This window comes from Balaenoptera physalus (genome assembly GCF_965194825.1).
Source record: "Balaenoptera physalus genome assembly, chromosome: 20".
Taxonomy (NCBI): domain Eukaryota; kingdom Metazoa; phylum Chordata; class Mammalia; order Artiodactyla; family Balaenopteridae; genus Balaenoptera; species Balaenoptera physalus.
Genome location: NC_138901.1, coordinates 13,679,205 through 13,705,610, shown reverse-complemented (window position 1 = coordinate 13,705,610; position 26,406 = coordinate 13,679,205). Strand labels below are relative to the sequence as shown.

The 26,406-nt window shown below is 40.3% G+C and overlaps 1 protein-coding gene across 6 annotated transcripts in view; it reads right to left on the bottom strand.

Annotated features, from left to right (window-relative positions):
• Positions 1-26,406, bottom strand: part of PITPNC1 (phosphatidylinositol transfer protein cytoplasmic 1) — a 268,187-nt gene that overhangs the window by 141,093 nt on the left and 100,688 nt on the right. For 2 of the 6 annotated variants that reach the window (XR_014257618.1, XM_082442147.1), the window contains one exon: positions 2,248-5,848. The exons of 3 other annotated variants lie outside the window; for them this stretch is intronic. Coding sequence is in view for 1 of the 3 variants with exons in the window: in XM_082442147.1 (XP_082298273.1) it covers positions 5,805-5,848 (44 nt within the window). In the remaining 2 variants the exon portion in view is untranslated. Of the gene's footprint in view, positions 1-1,789; positions 2,101-2,247; positions 5,849-26,406 lie in introns of those variants that run through there. One more of the 6 variants, XM_082442151.1, reaches the window with a different exon arrangement.

Below are 26,406 nucleotides of genomic sequence, written 5' to 3'. Positions count from 1 at the left end.
TTTCTTTACATATGTGGTTTGCATTTGTGGCTCACATATTTCTATTGGATGGTGCTGGTCTAAGCCCTAAACTTGACCATCAGGGATGGAGAGTCAGGCCATCAATCCATACCAAGACTTCAGAGGCTGGCTGGTCAGGTCAAGGGTTTCCATGTGTTTCCAAGCTAGCGAGGTAGAGCACTGGTGATAAGGGATGCACTTGGAGAAGCTCTCCCTTTCTGAGGACCGGCATTACCTGGACCTCCAGAGGGGTGATAATTGTTCACTGTGTGCTATGGTGGAAAGCACTGCAGTTTTAAAATTGAAAACCTGCAGCCAAAGTCCTGATTCTGCCTTTGATGAGTTTTGTAACCCTAGACAATTTGCTTAACTGAGCCACAGTTTCTTATCATTAAAATGGGACTAAGAAAACACCTCATGGGACATGGTGAGAATCAAATGAGAAAAAAAACTTACAAATTAATATGCTTTATAAAATGTAAAACTGTACGCTGTAGCTATGGCTCCTTCTGTTTGGCAACACATCTGACTGGGAGGTGAAGATCTGTTTCATTTGTTTCCATTTTGCTACAGTTCTATACAGGCTAAGAGAACAAGGCATCTGCCATACACACCCCTACGATGCAAAATTCGGGGAAAACATGACCATCAGCCCAAGACCATCATTTCCTTCTGCAAAAATTGTATTAGATGGTAGTCAGATCAAACACTTCCCAAAACATTATAAAAAACTTGGGAACATCCACTTATATGATGGCCCTAGGACAGTCAAATTCACAGAGACAGAAAGTAGAATGGTGGTTGCCAGCAGGGGTGGGGAGTTAACGCTTAATAGGACAGAGTTTCTGTGTGGGATGATGAAAAAGTTCTGGGGATGGATGGATGGTGTTGACGTTTGCATAACAATGGGAATGCACTCAATGCCACTGAACTGTACACTTAAAAATGGTTAGAATGGTAAACTTTATGTGATGTATATTTCATCACAATTCTTTAAAAAACCTGGAACATGTCATTTTCCCCTGTCGCTTACTTACTTCACGCCTCAAGGTGGCCATCTATCAGTGATTCTATTTTTATGATTATGAAAAAGCTTTTTTTAGGACAGGGACTTTTATATTTGATGGATCTTTGGTTTGGAAGCTTATTTGAAGGTGTTGAGCCAAGGGGACAGAACTATAAAATGACTTCCCCCAGAGACAATGTTGCATGAGACGCCCGGTGCCTGCCATGCCGGGGGAGATGCCCGGCTCGCTCTGCCCTAAACTTAAATGTCTTTGACATTAGCAATCTGGAGGATTCCTGTTGCTGACGTTCCCAAGCAACACGGTGCTGGCTGTGACAGTGTTACAGACAAACACCCTGACAGAAGGGAAAGAGTGATTAACCGAATACAAATGCATCCTGATTCCGCCAACCTTCACGAGGGTCACTGAGAACCCCAGCTCCTTATTGAACAGGACTGTCAGAGTTCACAGCCCAGCCCCTCCATTTGCCTGGGAGCAACTCTACAACAAGCCCAATTCCATTTCCTTTATTCCGCTGGGAAGGTATGGTGTGTATTTTTACCTCCAAGGGCTGGATCTGATTTGGGTTCTGCAAAGACATGACTGGTTCGCCCCACCAGTCTTTCTGGCTCTGCGATTCAAATGTCCAGATTTCTCCATGTAGACAAGTGAGGTTTAAAAAAAAAAAAGGTGTAAAGTTCCTTGGTGTTTCGTCAGCTCTCTCCCTGCCAGGTCAATAAAGCACGAAAACCAATATCCGATCCCACAAAGAAAATACAAACCTGCAGCTCATATTTCAGGATATCAGTGCATCATCACATATTTATCTTTTCTCCCGGATCTTTATAAGCAGCTGTCAGAGGTGCCTTGTTTATTACGTAATACTGTGTCATAATGCCAGGGTGCAGGAATGAAAAAGCTGATAAAAAGATTTAAGAAGGAGCTGGGTTATTGACATTTAATTCAAAAATCCACCTTCTGTGACAAACTAATATAAACAGCATTGTAGGCTGGTGCTTAACCCATTCTAAGTTTTGGACTAAACTGAATAGAAATAGAGCAACTCAATGCCAAGGGAAGGGCTCAGGGTATGCTTCGTGCTGGTGCAAGCAGAACTCTACGCCTGTGACTGTACAAAACCGCAAATTGTTTCTAGTACACTCAGCCGTCCAGCAGCATAATCCACTTGACCGAGTACGGGAGGGTACAGTACATGAAAAGTAAGAGTGCACATTAAAAAAAAATAAGTTTATTTATTTATTTTATTTTTGGCTGTGTTGGGTCTTCGTTGCTGCACACGGGCTTTCTCTAGTTGCGGCGAGCTGGGGCTACTCTTCGTTGTGGTGCGTGGGCTTCTCACTGCGGTGGCTTCTCTTGTTGCGGAGCACGGGCTCAGCTGCTCCGCGGCATGTGGGATCTTCCCAGACCATGGCTCGAACCCGTGTCCCCTGCACTGGCAGGCGGATTCTTAACCACTGCGCCACCAGGGAAGTCCCAAGAGAGCACATCTTAACTGCTCCTTCCAACACTGACTCATCCTTGGGGGTGGTATTCTAGCCCTGAGAACTCATTTGATGCACAAATTGAAAAGCCAAAATGATAACACGCAGTGAGTAGAGGCTACTTTACAAGCATCGGCTCAGGCAAGAGGTGTCATCCCCTGGTACTGATAAATGAGAAGCTGAACACGTTAGCCATTCGAGAGCAGCATGAAAAGCCACAAAGAGAGCAAAGACAGGAACTGCCAGAACTCAGTTCAAAACTACAAGGGTAGTTGGCCCTTGAGGCAGAACATGGGATTTCTCCAGATGTTGGCTGGGGGACACTCTTGGTCCCTTCTTGTTCGTGCACTGAACAAACAGAGTACATCAGGCTCTGTAGATACTGGAGGCAGAGCGATGAACAAGGTCGACCTGGTCTCCGGCGAAGAGGAGGGTTTCCTGAGTTCCACCTCAAAGACACAAGGCTGTGAGCTGAAGGAACTTGAGGCTGACATAAAAGCCATTGGACCATTTGCCAAGAAATGTGAAACCAACTGCAACTCAAGTAAATGGAGAGGTTTGGTAACAGGGCTGACTTTTAGAAAGCAATCAAGGCTCTTGTGTTTACTACAAAGCAGAAACCCACAGCCAATCACAAGACCAAAAAGGGAGAAAACTAAGATAGAACTTTCCGGGAAATATATCCTGCACCGTCTCCTTGCCACACCCGGTCGTGTCAGTGCTCATCTCCTTAACCTTGGCCTCATAACCAGAGGTGTTTCTAGGAGAGTGGTCTATCTTTATGGGGGTAACAGGCTCTTTCCAGAATTAGAAAAGCCCCTGTTTGTGAAGCCTGTTGGACCTACCAATCCTTCAGGGAAATGATGGGTGGCATCAAGAGATGCTGTTGTTCTGGTTAAAGCTAGAAATACACCCGTAGGAATGACAGCAATTAGTTTTAGTGTCTGAGAACTTCTGAGAGCAGAAGAGCACACTGAATGCGAAAAGAAGCACTTGCTGCTTCATGTACAATTGAACAATGGGAGCTCTTAATGTTTTGAAAGAATTATTCAAGACACTTCATGCCTAGAACAAGAAGACCTCAGTAATATTTGAAGGTCACTGAACCCCTCTGCTTGCTTAAGTGCTAGCTGACACGGCAAGTGGTTTCAGGGCTCTGCTAACTCTCTAGCAATGATGAGAGAGAGTTATGACCAAGTTATATCTGTGGTTCAAAGTCTGGAAAATTCCAGCATCTGCCTTCACCCCACTTTGGAGGAGTGGCCCCAGGTTTCACATGCCTGCAGTGGTACCTGTAGCCCATAGGTAGCCGTAGGGTATGTGGCTGGGTGTAGGGAAGGCACCATTCTTCTAAGCAATAGCAGCTTATGGGTGTTTCTTCCTTGGTAAAAAGAAGCAGATAACTGATGGAGAAAAGTATATGGTTGTCAACTCCTGCTCTCCTGAGACAGTTCATGAAGACAGTCAAAACAGAGTAAATTGGGTACATTTCCAGGAATTGCTACATTTAAAAATCTATCTTTTTCAGATACATCCACCCCGATGTTCACAGCAACACTACTCACAATAGCCAAGACATGGAAGCAACCTAAATGTCCATCGACAGATGAATGGATAAAGAAGATGTGTTATATATATACACACACACGATGGACTGCTACTCAGCCATAAAAAAGAATGAAATAATGCCATCTGCAGCAACATGGATGGACCCAGAGATGATCATACTAAGTGAAGTAAGTCAGAAAGAGAAAGACAAATATCATATGATATTGCTTATATGTGGAATCTAAAATATGACACAAATGAACTTATCTACGAAACAGAAACAGACTCACAGACATAGACAACAGACCTGTGGCTGCTAAAGGGGGAGTAGAGGAGGGATGGAGTGGGAGTTTGGGATTAGCAGATGCAAACTATTATATAGGATGGATAAACGACAAGGCCCTACTGTACAGCACAGGGGACTATATTCAATATCCTATAATAAACCGTAATGGAAAAGAATATGAAAAAGAATATGTATAATATATGTGTGTGCATGTAACTGAATCACTTTGCTATACATCAGAAACTAATACAACATTATAAATCAACTATACTTCAATAAAATTACAAATAAATAAATAACTTTCTGATGCATCTCAGACTTATTCTAATGACCCAGAGAGAGATTCCATCAAGTGGTACTTTTAAGGCCGAGTGGTAGCCCTGTTCTTGCTCTGTCAACAGTCAGTAATCCTCCATCTCTGTGTGTATTCTCCTAAGGGAGGCAACGCCATGATGAAATAAATACAATTCACCGTGTTTTCAAAGAGTGGGGAGAAAAAGGAACACAGAGACAAAATGATGAACCAGAATGTTGTTCCTCACAGGATTCTTTTTTTCATTTTTTAATTGTGGTAAAATATAGTTAATAAAATTTACCATTTTAGCCATTTTTAAATGTAGAATTCAGTTGCATTAAGTTCATTCAAAATTATTGTGCAACCAACATCACCTTCCATTTCTGAACTTTTTCATCATTTCAGAAAGAAACTCTGTCCCCATTAGATAGCAATTCCGGTCCTCCTCCTTAGTAACCTCTAATCTACTTCCTGTCTATGAACGTGTCTATTCTAGATACCTCATGTAAGTGAAATCACACAATGTGCGTCCTTTCTTGATGGGTTTTTTCACTTTAGCATAGTGTTTTCAAGGTTCATCCATGTTGTAGTATGTGTCGGAATTCCATTCCTTTTTAAGGCTGAAAAACACTCCATTTTACGTGTATACCATGGATGCTTATTCATCCAACTGCTGACGGGTATTTGGGTTGCTTCTACCCTCTGGCTATTATTGTGACTAATGCTGCTATGAACGTTGGTATACAAGTATCTGTCTGAGTTCACACCTAGATGTGGATTTGCTGGATCATATGATAATTCTATGTTTAACTTTTTAAGGAACCACCAAACTGTTTTCCACAGCAGCTGTACCATTTTATTCCCAGCAACAATGCACAAGGATTCCAGTTTCTCCACATCCTTGCCAACACTTGTTACTTTCCATTTTTTGTTTGTTTTTCAATAATAGCCATCCCAATGGGTGTGATGTGGTCACATGATGTTGTAAAGTCAACGCTAATTTCTTTCTTGGATCTCACTGTTGTAAGGCTCTCTTTAGGTGGTGCTTGGGCATGTCAAATCTGTCTTCCAAATAAGTACTTGAGACAGCCCTGGGAGAGATTTCAACTCTACCATTTATTTAAATCAGAAGACCTTTCTGATAAAGCACTAATGAACTGAGATGGCTATTTTTCAGGGGGTTGGAGGGTGTCCCTTTGAAATGCTCTGCCTGCAAACAGAAGATGAAAATGCAATAAATCCCTTTAAGTAAAAAGGCCCCAACATATTCATAATAGTTAAGTCACTATGGTGTAGGGTACCACAAAGAGACAGCCATGAATTATTACCTTAGGGAGTCCAGGGGTGGTGGTGGGCATGACCTGAAAAGGCACTTCTATTTCTCTTATAGAAGCTGCTTTCAGGATTATTTTGATGGTCCAGCCAGGAATGTAGTAAATTATAGAATCACAATGTAGAAGGCAGCAAACAGTCTTGCAGAATTTACTTATGAATCAAACGCGTATGACTTATATTCAAAGATTTGAGGTAAAAAATCCACTCTGGGTAATTTGCCTTTTTCATGTTTTTCTTATAGTTTAAGTCACTCTCTATTCTATTTTAGGTGACAGCTACTCTTGAAAAAGTAATCTTGGAAATAACTTTAGACTCTGCAGTGGATTTAAGTAGTTTCTCATACTTGCTAGTTGTGCTTGTTTTTTTTTTTAAGTATACAATTCAGTAGTTTTTAGTATATTCACAAGGCTATGCAACTGTCTCCACTATCTAATTCCAGAATATTTTCATCATCCCCAAAAGAAACTCCACACCCATTAGCGGTAACTCCCCGTTCTCCCCTCCTCCCAGCCCCTGGCAACCACTAATCTACCCTCAGTCACTGTGGATATGCTCATTCTGGACATTCCATATAAATGGAATCATACAGTATGTGGCCTTTTGTGACTGACTTCTTTCACTTAGCATACTGTGTTTTTTTAAATTGAAGTATAGTTGATTTACAATGTTGTGTTAATTTCTGGTATACAGAAAAGTGATTCAGTTATACATATATATTCTTTATCATACTTTTTCCATTATGGTTTATCACAGGATATTGAATATAGCTCCCTGTGCTATACAATAGGACCTGTTGTTTATCCATTCTGTATATAATAGTTTGCACCTGTTAATCCCAAACTCCCACTCCATCTCTCCTCCACCCCCACCCACCCCTGCAACCACAAGTATGTTCTCTATGTCTGTTGGTCTGTTTCTATTTTGTAGATAAGTTCATTTGTGTCATATTTTAGATTCCACATATAAGTGATATCGTATGATATTTGTCTTTCTCTTTCTGACTTACTTCACTTAGTATGATCATCTCTAGGTCCATCCATGTTGCTGCAAATGGCATTATTTCATTCTTTTTTATGGCTGAGTAGTATTCCATTGTATATACATACCACCTCTTATTTACCCATTCATCCGTCAACCTAAATGGATATTTAGGTTGTTTCCATGTCTTGGCTATGGTGAACAGTGCTGGCGTAATGTTTTTAAGATTCATCCAGGTTGTAGCATGTATCAGTATTTCCTTCCTTTTTTACTGCCAAATAATATTCCATTGTACGGCTATCCCACATCTGTTCATTTATCACTTGATAGATATTTGGGTTATTTCCACTTTTTGGCTATTACAAGTAATACCGCGATGAACATATATGTATGAATCTTTGTGTGGACTTGTGTCCATGTCTGTTGGGTAGATATCTAGGGGTAGACTTGCTGGGTCATATGATAACTCTATGTTTAACCTTTTGAGGAACTGCCAGACCGTTTTCCACAGCTGGTACACCATTTGACATTCCCACCAATAATGTCTCATACTTACTTTCGATAATTTTAAGTTACTTGTAGAAAGTCAAACAAGTGACTTCAAAAACCAAGAATAAATTATGGGACAAGTGTGGCCTTGCTTGCTCATGTCACCATATTTGAAACTTGGGCACGTCTGATGAACAGACATCCTGGGCAACTGTCCAGGCTCATGGTGTCTTTTCATTAATCTGCGGGGACAACAAAGAGCTAAGTATGACACTACAGACAATTAGGAGCCAAGATAGCAGATCCAAAGGTACTAATTATACGACACATATGGAAAGTGTGCGAGGGTTAGAAAGGGAGCGGCACAGGCTACAGCTGTCCAGGAGGGCATCACACAGGAAATGAGGCTTGACCTGTGTGTGGACAGGCATTAGCCTGTTAAGAAGGAAGCGGGAAGTCACAGCCTGCAAATAAATCCTGGGCATTTACTTGCTCACAGCAAAACCTCACTACTTCCTAGGGCCTCTGAAGGTGCACACAGAAATAATAATAAAAGCTGCCACACAAAAGGGTGTGGAGAAAAGGGAACGCTCCTGCACTGTTGGTGGGAATGTAAATTGGTGCAGCCACTATGGAGGACAGTATGGAGGTTCCTTAAAAAACTAAAAATAGAGTTACCATATGATCCAGCAATCCCACTTCTGGGCATATATCTGGAAAAGACAAAAACTCTAATTCAAAAAGATACATGCACCCTTATGTTCACAGCAGCACTATTTACAATAGCCAAGACATGGAAGCAACCTAAATGTTCACCAACAGAGGAATGGATTAAGAAGATGTGGTATATATATATACAATGGAATACTACTCAGCCATAGAAAAGAATGAAATAATGCCATTTGCAGCAACATGAATGGACCTAGAGATTATCATACTAAGTAAGTCAGACAAAGACAAATATCATATGAAATCACTTATATGTGAAATCTAAAAAAACGATACAAATGAACTTATTTACAAAACAGAAATAAACTCACATAGAAAACACACTTGTGGTGACCAAAGGGGAAAGGTGGGGGGATAAATTAGGAGTTTGGGATTAACAAATACACAACTACTACATATAAAATAGCTAAGCAACAAGGATTTATTGCGTAGCAGAGGGAACTATATTCAGTATCTTGTAATAACCTATAATGGAAAAGAATCTGAAAAAACTCAATCGTCTTGCTGTACACCAGAAACAAACACAACATTGTAAATCAACTATACTTCAATAAAAAGTTGTTTGTTTTGGAAAAAAAGCGAAGAAGAAAAATGCTGCTACATGGTGCTAACTTTTCTGGGGTCAGCATGGTCCTAAAGCATTCATACTTATTTAATCCTCACAGCAACTCTATGAGATAGTAGTATTTTTATCCCTGTTTTACAAATGAAGAAACTGGTGCGCAGAGAAGTTGAGTAACTTGCCCAACTTCACCCAGTTAGAAAGTAGCAGAGGTGGGATTTGAACCCAGGCAGTCGAGCTCCAGGATTTACCATCCCTTGTCTCTGGCATTAATCTCCTCAGTCACTTGCTTGACATGAAAAGCTATTTATTTATAAGTCTGGGTGAAAGTACCCTGGGAAGTAAAGTGACTTTCCTCACTCTTTCATGCTGCTGACAGTTTTAGGTGGATATTAGGAGTTTTTTAAGAAGTGGGAGATGGCAGTGCCAACGAGAGCAAGCAGAGAAGGAGGTCACGGGAAGTTACCAGGGGGGACAAAATTAGAAGCTAAGAGCCCAAGGTTCTTGGCCCTGCTCCTGGAAACTCTTCCTCCTACACAAATTCTGACACACGGCAATTAAAGGAAGCATACCCATCCATACAAGTCCTTGAGATTTTAAAGTAAAAATTAAAATTAATGAGTCCATCTAATTTGGACTCACAAAACACGTGGGTGGAAGAAATTCCTGAAGCTGACAGCTGATGTGACAGTTATTTCATGAAAAGGAATAGAACTTCCCTGCCTGCCTTCAGATTTGAATGTTTCCATATGTGATTGTAAACCTTAGCCTGAAACAATGTGCAGGACAGAAGCTGAATATAGATATTCTGGGGAGAAAATCCCTTCAGCTTCCCCAGTCAAGCTGATGTGAGGGAAAGTGAGATGAAATATCCACTTCCCTTCACCCTTCTTGAGAGCCCAAGGCAGCGGGCTCAGCCGCTCTTAACAATTGAAATTAGATTCCTAAAGGCATTGTGGAAAACAAGAATTGCATACTCAAAGGCTTCATTAAACTACTGCAGTCATCTGAATCTAAATACACTGAAGTGATAGATGCTACCCTTTTGGCTCCATCCCCCCTCCCCAAGAAATGTAAAATCTGACTTACATGTATATCCCTAGTGATCAACCTTATAGGACAGTCCGTAAGGCAAACCACAAACTCCTGTCCTCACTCCTAGAATGAGGAAAAGACTCTAACATTGAAAAATCACATCTTTCCTGGTTTTCCTCCTCTTTGGCAAGCCTCCTCCCCATTCCCAGAGGAAGACATTTCCAGAACTTCTGACAACCCTCAGAGGAGGAAGGCCTTCCTCCCTCCTCTTAGGCAGATGGTATTTGCATACTGACATATTGTAAATCTAGTCACCCAGGTAACAGGCTCCCGTTAGCAACAGCGCAACGAAGGTCAGCCTGATTCCTTCTAAAATTAGAAGTCAGACCAATCGGATTTTTAATTGTTCAAGGTAGGATGCCCTGTTAGATGGCAAATCCAATTCTGAAAGTGAATTTTTCAATTGGGAGATTCAGCACAAATTAATAAGGGCAAGTTGGCGGGCGAAGGGCAGGGGGTAAAAAAGGCAAGTTGGAGCATTTCAACACGATAATAACATAGGTTCTGACATGTGGAAGATTTTGGCTCTGTGACTTTCCTGTTTCTGTGAATAATCCTTCTACGACTCCAGTGTCCGTTAGTAGATGCGTTCTCGACCTTGCATCTCCCTTAACCTTCACAGGCAATTGGTCATTAACGACTGGTAATTCCATGCCAGCTATCTCAGGCCTTCCACAGTTGGCCAACTCCAACTCCACCGTGGTCCCCTGTCTCTCTGCCTCATCTCTCCCTCCCTCACAGTCAAACTGCTTGGCACTAAGACCCATCTTTTCCATCCTCTTTTGTCTTGGCCCACACAGATCCCTCCTACCTGGGATTTGCTCCCTTCTTTTCTTTCCCTGACCATGGACAAGGGTCTCGGATGGGCTTCAAGGAGTGCATGAATTGTGCACAATTCCCCCCACTGTTAACTTCTCAAAAGAGCCACCTCCCCGCAAAATGTTAAGAGCCACCAGCTATCTAATTACAGATGGTATCTACACTGGCATTTCCCAAAATGACTTTAAGGAACGTCAGTTCCATAGGATGTTAGTTAAATAGTGGGGAGAAAAGAGCGTCTCACTCACATAAGCTTGGGAAACACTAGGTCAAGCAGGTCGGACGGGTGTTTTTAACGTGGGCCTTTGCTGCACCTTAGCTGTACGGACGTGCACTGTGCACCACTGATTTCACGGGAGACGCTTTCTCAGCAGACGCTTCTCAATGTCCCCTCGGTGGCCCCTAGGAAAGCTGGGCTTTACTTCTAATCACAACTACCAAGTCATGCACTGCTTTGTGTTAGTTCCTCCATTACTCTTTTGAGCTATTTATTTTTTACTCCATATTTTTAACAATTGTTAGGAATCATATCATTGCACTTATCACCTTACGTTGTGCTCATTTTCTATCATTTTATATCCATCTCTCCTACTAACTGGAAGCCACTTGAGAGTGGAGTACACACCTTGATATCATATCCCCAGCACCAAACTGACCAGAGCTTAGACGCTCAGTATATGTCAAATGAATGACTGAAGGAATGAATGATTGAGCTTATCTCCCCAAGTGGATGACAAGTTCCTTCAGAACATAAACTACATTTTAAACCTCCTATGTTCCCATAGCACCTAGAAAACAGCTTTTCATATGGCAAAAGAGTCAATAAAATTACGAAAATTTAAATCCATTAGAGAATATTTCTCAAACACCAATTATGCCCTGGGCACCAAAGTTATTAAAATGATAAAGTACAGTCCCTGCAGTCAAGGAGCTTAGATTCTGGTATGGGAAACAGACATATAAACAAAAAATGATGATAAAATATAAATACTTGAAAAGGAAGCACAGGCTGCCTGGGAACACAGGATAGAGCCCTCGTGTATGCTTGTGGAAGCCGGGAGGGGTCAGTGCTGTGATGCTGAGATTTGATGAGGGATCTGCCACTGGGGCCTGACCACCCAGGTCCTCAACCGGCCGTGCTGAGCCACACTTCGGGGGGAAACTGGACAAGATGCTGCTCAAGCTGAGGCATTATCACACTTGCTCTGTCCTCAGCCCCAACAGGGGCTCCAAGCCCAGTGAGCGGGCCTCCCCGCCGGCAACTGGTGGGCCCTGTTGCCCAGGGAGAGCTGTCCTGGGGGTGAGAGCCAGGCACGCAGCCTGGCTTCACTGTCCTCAAGTCCACAGCCAAAGCTTGACCCTCTATGTCTTACCACTTTGAGAGTTAAGGACGGGCAGTCCAAAGAAAGGAACATACCAAGGGAAAAGAATGGAAGCACTTCTCTCCTCCCTGAGAAGGAGGGCACGGCTGGTCTCATTCGCCCTCTTGGCCTTCAGCGCACGAATGCCGGGACTCCTAACCCTCAGTTTTATGGGGAAAGCTGGGGATCCTAAGAGGCAGCATGCCAAGAAAGACAGATCATGTCCCTGGACACAAAGCCAGTAAACGCTCCTCCCCTTGATCCATCCAAAAAGGTTCTCCTGCTCTTTGCAGGAGGAGGGGCGGGGGTGGGGGGTAGAACAACCCAACACCTAGGCCTCGGTATCTTTTCAAACTTCCGAGTTAAGGTTGAGAATCACTGGGGAAAAGGAGCAGAGAGGGCCCTTAAACGCCCAGTAGAGGCAGGTTGTTAGGACGGATTCATATAGAATTCATATCTCTATTGTCTCCAGGGGCAGGTTAGGTCAATGAATGAACATCATGGCTAAAATGAACAGATTGGAGCTTCCCTGATGGCGCAATGGTTAAGAATCTGCCTGCCAATGCAGGGGACATGGGTTCGAGCCCTGGTCAGGGAAGATCCCACATGCCGCAGAGCAACTAAGCCCATGCGCCACAACTACTGAGCCTGCGCTCTAGAGCCCGCGAGCCACAACTACTGAAGCCCGTGCACCTAGAGTCCGTGCTCTGCAACAGAAGAGGCCACCGCAATGAGAAGCCCGTGCACCGCAAGGAAGAGTAGCCCCTGCTCGCTGCAACTAGAGAAAGCCTGTGCGCAGCAACGAAGACCCAACTCAGCCAAAAATAAATAAATAAATAAATTTAAAAATAAAATAAAATGAACAGATTCACTTTCTTGGCAAATTAAACACATGGGGCAATCCTTCACTTATACACAGAAATATGTTCAATATAATATTTTTGTCTTAGTTTCCCACTTTTAGTAGAGACATGGGTACCAGGATATATTAAGGAAAACAACAAGCCAAGTATGATGATGAATTATAAATGATAACCAGCTGCATGGGAGAGGGAAAGGGGAAGAACCGGTGGGGGGAGAGGGGTGGCAACAGGAACCTGGAGAACCCACGCCCCGTCTAAAGAGGGCGCAGCGACCCAGCTCTGGTGGATGCTAGTCAACATTTCCTATTACTCAAGAAAAGCTGAAAATGTAGATTTTTATATGAACATCCTACTTCTAAATGTTGGCCAAAATTAAAAAACAACTCATAACACTCTATAAACATGAGAAACTGGTGAGCTACATTTAGCCACATTAGTTTGTAACCTCTGATTACATGTAACTCAGTTACAATAAAGAGAGAAAACAGATGTGCACAAGCAGAATAATACTGGAAAGTGTTATATTCAGAGCCAAGCTGCCTCATTAATGTTTGAACCCCAAGACAATTATGGGAATACAGAAGATGTAAGAACACTGTAAATGTTTTAGCATAGTTCCATTTTCAAAGGTTTTCTCCATATCCTCACCATCTCAATACTGATACTGGCTAGGAAGCATAATTTAGAAAACAAGAGTACACTTTATTATAGCAATAATAACAATAGTTAGTGTTTCCTGAACGTTTACACTGTATGAAGCAAGGACTAAATGCTTTACATAACAATTATCCCATTTAATCCTGAAGGCAACCCTTTGTTGTAAGCAAAATTACCATCTCAGTTTTCAGATGAGGAAACTGGGGCATAGAGAAGTTAGGAAAATTATCAAAAGTCACACAAATATGTGGAGCAGCTGGGACTCACCCCAGGTCTCTCCCACCAGAAGTCCTGGGCTGGACATCACTCCTTCCAGCTCTGAGGCAGGAAGTGGTAGTCAGCACAGGGGTCTGAAGAGAGGGAACAGATTTCCCATCCTGGCAGGTAGAGCACAGAAATGAGGAATTGAAGTGCACAGCCAAGTAGAAGCCGGGGAAGGACTCAAAGAAATACAAATGGCCGATAAACAAATGAAAAATGTTCAACCTCAAGTATTCAGTATCACTACAGAATTTTACAATGGGAAGACATGTAAAAAAAAATCTTTTTAACACAAACTAAAACTTCTCACCTATCAGATTAGTAAAGATGAAAAAGGTTTGCCAGTGTTGGTGAGGTGGAGGGAATAGACCCTTGATCACACTGGTGGGAGAGCGAAGTGATTAAATCCTTTAGGAAGATGATTTTGTCTATTAAAATTTAAGATGTTTACATCATTTGACCTAGTTACTCTACCCAGGAATTTTTCCTAGAGAAACTCTTTTGCAATTGTGCGAAGATTTATATGCTTCAGATTATTCATGGCTTCATTATATGCAATAGCACAAAGCTGGAAAAACTCCAATTGTCTATCAATGCGACCAGCTAGATAAATCAAGGTACATCCAAATAATGAAATACAATACAGCCATTAAATCATGAAATAGATCTCTACTTGCCAAAATGGAAAGAAGCCCCAGATGCATAGTTAAGTGGAAAAAAAAAAGAAAAAGTAAGCTGCAAACAGTAGGTATAGCAGGAGTTTCAGTAAAGTGCACACACATCTATTAGTATATGAATGGGGGAAAAAACTAAAAAAATTATATAGCAATTGTTAACGATAATTACCTAAGAGAGGATTGTGGGAAATGTACTTCTGTAAGGTTTGAAGTTTTTATAAAAAGCATGTGTTTTTCAATTAAAGAAATAAATTGGTATGGAAAAGGTGACCCTATGCTGAAATTGCAAGGCAGGATTCCTATTCCTGGGGTGTACAGTAGACAGAATTAGAAAGGGACCTGAGGGTGTTTATTGACATGGGCAGCTGCACAGGTTGTGTACTGCACAAGAGCACCCTCTTGAGTTGTACAGGGCTTGGGGCATTAGATAGGGTCTTGAAACAAGAACTCAGAAAGGTAACCAAAGCAAGAGTCTTGGCATCTACGCAGGATAGGAGGTTATCAGAAGGTGGCCCAGAGAAGAGAGGTAGAAGTTACCCAAAATAGGGAGAAACTCCTATCTTTTCAAAGTAATTTGCAAAGCTCTGCATAAAGTGAGACTGTGTACTTAGAATTGTTGAAGTAAATCTGCCTCCAATTTGAGTGGATTGTGTCCTAGAATTTCCTTTTCAGGCTAAAGTGTTTTGAAGCTCCCATAGAAATAATATCATTAGGTCAGCCTGGGGAAGGCTAACTGACCCACAGTTTTCCTACATAAAAGCCCAACCACCATTTCTAATAATGTTTCTTAAAAAGAAATGCATTGAGTTCCACCAGTGTGTGAGGAAATGAGGAACTTAATTCCTCTTCCTTGCCCTCAAATAGTGGAATGTTCCCCAAAGTATGTTCCTCTTACATCTAAAGGATGTGAATATTATGTTCCACTTTAAAACATTTTTTTTCCCCTTTTGATCAGAGGGCTCCATAATCAAATAAGTCTGAGAGAAACTGGTTCAAACCAAGTTGAACAGGTTTTATTTTATTTTATCTTATTTTAGTTTTTAATTGTGGTAAAATATACATCACAGAAAATTTACCATTTTAACCATTTTAAAGTATACCATTCAGTGGCATTAATTACTGCCACAGTATGGTGCAACTATCTCCAGAACTTTTTCACCATCCCAAACAGAAACTCTTTACCCATGAAACACTAACTCGCCATCCCCCTCCCACCCCCCCACCCCTGGCAGCCACCATTCTACTTCCTATCTCTATGAATTTGCCTATTCTAAGTACTTCATATAAGTGAAATCATACAATAGTTGTCCCTCTGTATGTTTTGTAAGGACACTGAGGTTTCCGGCTCAGTTAACTGGTAGGATGGGGAAAAGGGGACTATGTTCCGGGGCTCGAGGGAGGAGGAGGAGAAGCAGACTTCAGAAGGAAGACAGAAGTTTCTGTGAGGTTGAGGAGTCAGGAAGCAACTAGGTGAAGGTGACCTCGACATAATTAAACACATACTGGTTTGGAGTCCATAAAAAAGACCTAGGCTGGACCACTGAAATGGACAGCATCCTGAAGGATGGTAGAGCCAAGGCAGAATAGGGATGGGAGGCAGGACCCAGCAGCATCCAACAATTAGGGGGAGAGGAAGGAAGAAAGCCTGGGGAACACAACTGAGAAGGCTCAGCCAGAGAAACAGAAGGAACCAGGAGCACGCCTCCTAAGGGTTCCCCTGCCTCTGGTCTCCGGCCTTCCATTCAACCTACTCGTTTTGGAATCACCTGTCTAGAGCACAGATTTACTCTTGATCTGATTCTCTCACCCCAAATTTAAAACCTTCAATGTCTTCCCCCAATAGGCAGAGCAAAATCTGGCCTCCTTACCATAGTTTCAAGATCCTCTCAGCCCTGCCTCTCTCACCACTCACCCCACTTCATTTGCTGTGTTCCCGCTCAATACTGCACATTTTTTCAATGGGCTCTTCTGCTTGGTGTACGCATCATTCTTTCTTCGTATTTGCCTATTAATATTTTGCCCTCATTTCAAGGCCCAGCTTCCATCTCACCTTTTCTGAGAGGTCAAAGTGGATTCCTGAAATGGGGATGATTGTGCCTATTCCTTATAATCCTACAGAGCTGCACTATATCCTTAAAAAACAACAAAATCATACTATTATCTGGTTATTAAATTGATTTGTTTTTCCTTATAGAAAAATTAGAATATGGAAAAGGGTTTTTTTACTCATCCAGAAATAAACAATAGTAACATTTAGGTACATATTCTTTTTAGTCTTTCAAAATGTTTTTAAGCTAAATTAGAAATCATACTGAATGTATCACTTTGTGAAGTGCTTTTCCTAACTGAATATATTATTATCAGCATTTCCCATATCTTTAAATATTCTTCAAAAATTATTAATGGCTGCAAAAGATATCCCCTTGTATGAACATAATTTAATGAGCACCCAATTACCAAATAAGAATTCAAAAATTGTTTGTTTATCCCAGTGCATTACACATAGTAAGTATACTTACACATAGTAAGTATTCAGAAGACGTTTGTTGAATTGAATTGTTATCATTGATAGAGGACAACAGCAATTGCCAATTCCTGTTCTGAATTTACTCTAGCATTCAAATAGCAAATAATTTGTTTGTTTATTTATTTCATTTTGGTCACTCCACGCGGCTTGCGGGATCTTAGTTCCGCAACCAGGGATTGAACCTGGGCCCTCGGCAGTGAAACGTGGAGTCCTAACCACTGGACTGCCAGGGAATTCCAACAAATAAATTATTTAAATGAAAAAAAGTTGTTTTCAGCTTGTATGGTAACATGGACTTGCAGAATTTATAAACTTTTGTCAGAAAAGCCAATTAAAACTGAAGAAACTACTACTTTCCCCAGCCCATGAGGGCCACCACATCTTCTTCCAAAGACTGAAATCCATGATTAAGGCATTGATGTGGACAAAACAAACAAAATCGTAAATCTATAGAGAGATTGTATATTCAGAAAACTTCTATAGATCTTTAGCATCATCTAATCTGGAAGTTTGTGTAAAATCTTACTTCATCTTTTTTTTTCTCCTTTCTTCAGTATTTCTCTTCACATTAAAATACATTGGCATTTTTTCAGTTGGTAAAAGCCAGTTAAATAGGATTTATGCGCTTGCCCACGATCAAGTGAACTTTCATTGTCATTAACTGGTCTACCTGGCACACAGTCGTGTCTCCCCAGCATGACGACTTAAGGAAGGAAGGAGAGAAAATGTAAAGGAACTGAATGGAACTGAGATCAGCCCAGTGTCCATGAGGGCAGGCAAGGGGTTTCAAGGATGGGGTAACAACAGAGGGCCAACAACTGGAAAAAGCATACGGCCAAAAAGCCATGATGATGGAAGCCCCAGAGCAAATTAGGTAAAGAGGTAGCGCTGCTGGCCAGAATACAAAGAAACATCGGCAAACAAATTTGGGAAGAAAAGAGAGTTACTCCACAATTTTACGTATGGCCCAGCTGGCATCTGTGTGAAAATGTACACATGCAAGTGGCTTCCCTGGTGGCACAGTGGTTAAGAATCCGCCTGCCAATGCAGGAGACACAGGTTCGAGCCCTGGTCCGGGAAGATCCCACATGCCATGGAGCAACTAAGCCTGTGCGCCACAACTACTGAGCCTGCGCTCTAGAGCCCACGAGCCACAAGTACTGAAGCTGGCACACCTAGAGCCCGTGCTCCCAACAAGAGAAGCCACCGCAATGAGAAGCCCACACACCACAACGAAGAGTAGCCCCCGCTCGCCACAACTAGAGAAAGACAGCCTGCAGCAACAAAGACCCAACACAGCCAAAATAAAACAAATACAATAAAATAAATTCATATAAAAAAGAAGCAATATTGTAACAAATTCAATAAACACTTAAAAAAAAAAAAGGTACACATGCAGAGGTTCAAACACATCCCTTTCTCTGAAACTACTATTTGAAGATCTCCTCTAGATGTCTAAGAAGCATCAAAATTAAGAGCTCAAGACAGAAAAGATCTAGTAGTGTACAGTGAAACCAGCAAAATAGTTATGTCTAAATTATCACTATAAATATGAAATACTGACTGAAAATAAAAATTTTAAAGTATAATATTCAATGCAAAAAAAAGTACTAATAACATTCTGAGAGCTACATGTTTTATTGTAGGTGGAGGTGGCTTGAAGGAACATAAATGAGGAAGGGGAGGGAAGACAAAAAATATTGTTCCACGTATTGATTACCTTGACCTCGATAATCAGAAAAAGTAAAGGTTGAGAATGCTTTTTGCAAAACTTAAAGGAATGATTAAAACAGGATGTGAATTTTCAAATCACTAGAGAAGATATAGTGCATATAGCAAATAGCAAATGTTAAAGGAAAAGTAAAAATAAAATAAGATGAAACAAGATCATACTATTAGTTATAATAAAAAAAGATACTACACTTCCATATTAAAAGGAAATAACTTTCATATTGGGTGGAAAAAAATAAAACCCAGTGACATTTTTGCTTACAAGAGACAAGTCTAAAACAAAATGAGACTGAAATGTTACAATAAAAGGATGATCAAAGATTTAGCAGACAACAAACAAAAAGAAGTGATTTTGATTCATGATAACAAGGGTTATATTTTCTTTTTATGTGTTCATGGAACATTTATAAAAACTAATCATATAGTAAACCACAATAAAAACCTAAATAAATTCCAAACGAAACTATACAGGACTCACTGTCACGCCTTCCCTCACCCCTCAAAAAAACCTCACTTAAAATAGCAGAAGTCTAAATCAAAACCCCAACAGTTGGAATTTTTTTTTTTTTTTTTTTTTTTGCCATGCTGCGCAGCTTGTGGGATCTTAGTTCCCCGACCAGGAATTGAACCCAGCAGTGAAAGCACTGAGTCCTAACCACTGGACCACCAGGGAATCCCCCAACACTTGGAAATTTAAAAGAACTTTTTGATAAACTTTTGGTTCTGGTAGAAATGGAAACTACAGCTATAAACAATTTAAAAATAGAAAATAACAATAGGAACACTATATATTAAATATTAGGTGATATAGGCAAAGTTGTTATCAGAAACAAGATAAACAGATGGGAACATGACTATTATATAAGTCTTAGGCTTAAAGGAAACTAAGTCCAAATTTAGATGCCATTAAATATTATATGTATATATAAACATATACACATTAGAGAGAGAGGAAGGAAGGGAGGGAGGGAGGGAGGGAGGGAGGAAGGAAGGGAGAAAAGACTCTCCAAAATATTAAGAGTAAAAACAAAAAATTGAGTAGTTATTGCTGGGTTGTGAATTTCTTTTTCTTTTTTCTTTTTTTGAATTTCCTAAATATTCTCAATGAGAATGTACCACTTTTATAATCAGAACAAAATTAAACAAAAGCTCAACAAAACATAATTTACAGTCATCAGAAGGTAGGAACAACACAAAACACCATCTTGCCAAAGTAATCAAGGCAATTAAAATTCTCTCCTTTTAAGACTTTTAAGCTCTAGCCTGCTGATGGTTGTTACAAGCCTGTTTTTACTGTTTCAGCACAGTTCCATCCTCTGGTCTTGTGCCTGGATGTCAGGTATGGTGTGCAGAGGCTGCCAACTCCTAACCATTAGTGCCTCTTTTTAGGGAAAATCAAGCATTCAGACACGTGGGGAACCATGAATAGTGTGGTGACTGCTATTTTAAGGTTAACAGTGTCATATAGCAGCATTTGCATTACAGAATTGATGGGGAAAAAACAGAATGGCTGAAGAGAATTTCCTCTTTTGTTGTGTGTTATTTTGGTTTCTTGTTTTTTTAAAAACAAATAAGTGGGAGTTAATGTAAATGGCACTTCAAATATCACAAGCCACCCCAGACAGCAATTTGAATCCACATGAAAAAAGAGTGCCAGTAAAGGTAATTATGTAACTAAAAAAATAGTATAAACACATATTTATCCTTTCTTGTCTTAACTGATTTAAAAAGCAATAGTATAAAACAGTATGTCTAGAATTGTACTGTTGGGCCTATAATGGATAGAAATGTAGTATATTTGACAATAACTGCACAGAGGAGATGTGTGCGAAGAAAGCTATATTAGAGGAAGGGAATGGTACCAGATGGTAACTCATATCCGCTGACACCAATGAAGAGAGCCAGAAACGGTAAATAAATAGGTTAATATAACAAACTCTATAAATATATACTCTCCATTTCTTCTCTCAGCTTCTTCAAATGACTTAAAAATATATAAAGTAATAATTATAACAATGTACTGTTGGCTTTGTAACACACACAGCTGTAATACATATAATAATAATAGAACAAAAAGAGGGAGGAGGACTGAAGTTTCCATGTTTCACTGGAATTAAGTTACTATAGTATAAATCTGAAATAAATTCTGATACATTATGATGTATATGGTAAGCCTAAGAGTAAATACTAAGAAAATAACTTTTTAAATAGTTTAAAAAAAATCATTAAAATAATGTAAGTGCTACACTAGAAAATAGTCACTCAATGCAAAAGAAAGCAGTGAAGGGAGATAGAGGAACATAAAAAGACGTAAGACATGAGATATAGAAAGCAAAAGGTAAAACAGCAGATGTAAATCCAACTATATCAATAACACTAATTGTGAGTTGATTAAGCAATCCAAAGCAGAGATAATCAGGCTTGATTTAAAAAAAAAAACAACAACAAGAGGGACTTCCCTGGTGGTCCAGTGGGTAAGAATCCGAGCTCCCAATGCAGGGGGCCTGGGTTCGAGCTCTGGTCAGGGAGCTAGATCCCACATGCATGCTGCAACTACGAGTCTTCATGCCTCAACTAAGAGTCCACATGCCGCAACTAAAACATGCTGCAATGAAGATCCCGCATGCCACAACTAAGACCCGGCGCAGCCTAGATAAATAAATATTTTTTTAAAAAAAGATCTATCTATAAGCCATCTACAAGAGAATTTAGATGCAAAGTTACAAATTGGTTGAAAGTATAGATGGGAAAAAGAATCATGCAAACAGTAGCCATAAGAAAGCTGGAATAGCTGTATTAATATCAGACAAAGTAGAATTTAAAACAAAAACACTACCAGAAATAAAGGGGGACATCTTTTTTATTATGAAGCAGAGAATTTTTTAAAAAAATTTTTACTGGAGTATAGCTGATTTACAACGTTGTGTTAGTTTCTGCTGTTCAGCAAAGTGAATCAGTTATACATATACATATATCCTCTTTTTAAGATTCTTTTCCCATATAGGTCATTACAGAGTATTGAGTAGAGTTCCCTGTGCTCTACAGTAGGTCCTTATCAGTTATGTATTTTATATATAGTAGTGTGTATATGTCAATCCCAATCTCCCAATTTATCCCTCCCCCGCTTTCCCCCCGTGGTAACCATAAGTTTGTTTTCTGCATCTATGACTCTATTTCTGTTTTGTAAATAAGTTCATTTGTATCATTTTTTTAGACTGCATATATAAGCATTATCATTTGATATTTGTCTTTCTCTGTCTGACTTACTTCACTTAGTATGACAATCTCTGGGTCCATCCATGTGGATGCAAATGGCATTATTTCATTTTTTTTGGAATTTTATTTATTTATTTATTTATACAGCAGGCTCTTATTAGTGATCCATTTTATACATATTAGTGTATATATATCAATCCCATTCTTTTTTATGGCTGAATAATATTCCACCTTTTCTTTATCCATTCATCTGTCAATGGACAGTTAGGTTGCTTTCATGTCTTGGCTATTGTAAATAGTGCTGCTATGAACACTGGAGTGCATGTATCTTTTCGAATTAGAGTTTTCTCCAGATATATGTCCAGGAGTGGGATTGCTGGATCATACAGTAGTTCTATTTTAAGTTTTTTAAGGAACCTCCATACTGTTCTCCATAATGGTGGTACCAATTTACATTCCCACCAACAGTGTAGGAGGGTTCCCTGTTCTCCACATGAAGAGGGACAATTTATAATGACAAAGAGGTCAACCCATCAGGAAGATACAATTATAAACATGTATGCCCCTAAGAGAGCCCTGAAATACATAAAGCAAAAATTAATGGGAGAAATAGATTATTAAACTATAATAGTTGGAGACTTCAAAACCCCACTCTCAATAATGGATAGAACAGTTAGGCAGAAGATCAACAAGGAAACAAAAGACATGAACACCATAAACCAACCAGACCTAACATAACATAGAACACTCCACCCAACACAGCAGAATACCTTCTCTTCAGTGCAGAAGGAACAGTCTCCACGATAGACCAATTGCTAGACCATAAAACAAACTTCAATAAATTTAAAAGGACTGAATTCACTCAAAGCATGTTCTCTAACAACAATGGAATGAAATTAGAAATTTGAGGGCATCCCTGGTGGCCCCTTGGTTAAGAATCTGCCAGCCAAAGCAGGGAACATGGGTTCGAGCCCTGGTCCCGGAAGATCCCATATGCCATGGAGCAACTAAGCCTGTGCAACCACAACTACTGAGCCTGTGCTCTACAGCCCGCAAGCCACAACTACTGGGCCCGCGTGCCACAACTACTGAAGCCCGCGTGCCTAGAGTCTGTGCTCCGCAACAAGAGAAGCCACTGCAACATGCACTGCAACGAAGAGTAGTCCCCACTCACCACAACTAGAGAAAGCCCGCTCGCAGCAACAAAGACCCAATGCAGCCAAAAATAAAAATAAAAAATAAAATAAATAAATTTATTTACAAAAAAAGAAATTTGAGAAATTCACAAATAGGTGTAAATAAAACAACTCACTCTTAAATAACCAATGGGTCAAAGAAGAAATCACAAGAGAAATTAGTAAATACTTCTAAAGGAATAAAAATTAAGACACAACATATCAAAACTTATGAGATGCAGCTAAAACAGAGAAAAGTAACAGAGAAAAATCAATGAATCCAAAAGCTGGTGCTTTGAAAAGATCAACGAAATTGACAAACTTTTAGCTAGACTGACCAAGAAAAAAAGACAGATGACTCAAATTACGAATATCGTTAAACACTGTTTTGTTAAAATATGTTTTCCAGGTCCTTTTGCCCCAGCGAGGAATGGGTTCTAGAGAGATTTTAGCCATTTCCTTGTAACTTTTCAGCAGAAGTTTGAAATTGTGCTCTTTAATAGTTTTGCACATGTGGCTGCCAGTTCCTGGAATAGCAAAGCAATTATTGCCTCTGTGCCTTTTTAGCTGCTTTGCTTTTTAGATAAGACCTGTTTGGCACCAACCTGAGAAAATGGGAAGATCTGAGTGGCTGTTTTGTTTATACAGTGTTGGCGTGTTTTCATTTGCTCTAAACTTCCAGGCAGATACAAAAGAAAATGAAAACGGCTTATGCTCAGTAGAGTGGCCAAGTGGTCCTCTGGGGAAGGATGCCCCACAGACTCCTGGAAGGTCGGAGAAAATACCAGGGCTGCAAAGAAGTTACCCAGAAACCCTTTTCCTTTCAAATCCGAGTCCCTTCCGTACACTCATTTGTGAGAGGAAGCAGTTCTATATGTGATAATTTCTCCCACCTTCCGCCCAGTTCTACAAGTGGGAAATCCAAAGTGTCATCCTGGATGCCTCCCTACCCCACCCCCAGCACATCCCGGAGATTTATTTCCCAATAACTCTCACCTCCCCTGATTCTCTCCATCCCACAGCTGTTGCCCTGGTCAAAGATACAACCACTGCTGGACCCCATAATAGCTTCCAAAGAGGAGTGCTCGAATCTACCCTTGTCCCTATCCGTTTCCTTCTCCTCACTATAAATCTGTTTTTGTCACTTCCCAAGACAAAGCCCTTCGACTGCTCTTGGAATAAAGCCCCAGGCTTCAGCGTGGCCCATGATGGACGCCCTGATTGAATGGGTACCTCGTCTAACTGGAGCATGTACCCGCCTCTCCTTTCTAGTTTTGTGTTTCAGATACACTGACCTGCTCCCCTCCTCCTAGGATCTTTTGAACACACAGTTCTCTCAACCTCCATCGCTTTGCCAAATTAACATCATCCGACTGAGCTCACTCAAACTTCCCCAGGCACATTTCTGAGTACCCGAGACCAGACCCAGTCTCCCTGTCAGAGCCTCCTCATAACCCTTTGTCCCTTCCTTCTTGAGAAAGGGTTAAGGTGAGGCCAGGATTGACAAATGCACCGACTACCCCATGGCAGACATCACTTAGTGTCTATAGCCTAAATGCCCCCAGAATCCTCTTGAACAGCCCCTACAGATTGATCAGCCTGATGGTTTTATGTTTTAGAGCTTTTGTGCCTGAGCCAACCTACTCCTTAAATCTTCAATATCCTAAATTTTCCAAACTCCTTAAGTAGCTTGCATTGTTACTCTCCCAAGCTGCTTTCATACATCTAAATCAAATCTGCATTACAATTTAAAGCCATTTCCTGGAATAGACTGTGCCTTACTAAAAATCCAGAGAGCTGAGAACAGCCTAGTGACCTAAAAAAAAAAAAAAAAGCACAAGTAAATCCTACAACACTGATTATGACTTCATGAAATGAGAAGAAAAACACTAAGGAATAATTCATAAGCTTACAGTGCAACTACGGTAATAGGATTATTTACTTAATCACACAAACTTTCATCTTATTACTTTACTGTTAGTCCATATAACGTTTTCAGAGTGCTGAACGCTATGGTACATCTAATGGGCTTCAATTACAACATTAAGGTCTAACGTTTACTGAACAAATTTACTATGTGCCAAAGATTGTCTAACAGCTTTTCGCACACTAACACACTTAATCCTCATTAACAACGCTGAGGTAGGTGCAATTTATGATCACCCCCATCGCACAGATGAGAAAACTGAGGCACAGGCAAAGTAGAAGAACAAAATTAAGATATTTTCAGACATGCTAGGATTCAGAAAGTTTATCTCTCCTGTACTTTTTCTAATTCGGAATTTCCAAGAGGGTATACCCATTTAAGAGGCTTCAAAATAAGGGAACAGAACAAAAAAAGAAGACAACAAGAAATTCAATAAAATGTTGAGCCAAGGCAGTGAAACAGTGAGGACAGTGGCTGGTGGGCTGGGACAAGATGATGGTGGCTCTGAGAAGTAAGGGGATGCCTTGTAACCGAGAGCATGGTAATCACACTAGATGATGAAAGAACATTATTTTTTGTCCACATGAAAAAGAAAGATAAGTAGGAACTCCAGGAAAACAAAAAAGCTGTAGTTGATAGTACAGAAAAGAGAATTCATCTGGACCTTGATGCATGAAATACTGTTTTTTAGGTGGTCTGTGATGTTAATCCTGTAGAGAAGATAATATAACCCTAGCGCCTGGACCTGCAGTGAAAATGTTTACACGGCAATAATCACATAAATGTTGTTCCTTGGTGTTCAACTTTTAGAAACAACCTAAAGACATTAAGAATAGAGAATGGCAATTAAGAGTTTTTTAATTGAGACAGAATTCACAGATCATAAAACTCTTTTCTTTTCCCTACCACATGGCTTGCGGGATCTTAGTTCCCCGACCAGGGATTGAATTGTACCCTCGGCAGTGAAAGCTCGGAGTCTTAACCACTGGACCACCAGGGAATTCCCCAAACTAACTCTTTAAAATATAATATTCAGTAGTTTTTAATATATACACACAACGTTCTATAACCATGCCCACTACTGTATCTAATTTCAGAACATTCTCATTACTCCCAAAAGAAGTCCCATACCCATGAGCACTTAATTCCCATTCTCCCTAGCCTATGGCAACCAGTAATCAGTTTTCTGTCTCTATGGATGTGTCCGTTCTAGACATTTCATATAAATGGAATCACACAATACGTGGCTTTTTTTTTTTTTTAACATGTGGCCTTTTGTGTCTGGCTTCTTTCACTTAGCATGATATTTTCAAGGTTTATCCATCTTGTAGCATGTATCAGTACTTCACACCTTTTTTTTTTAATT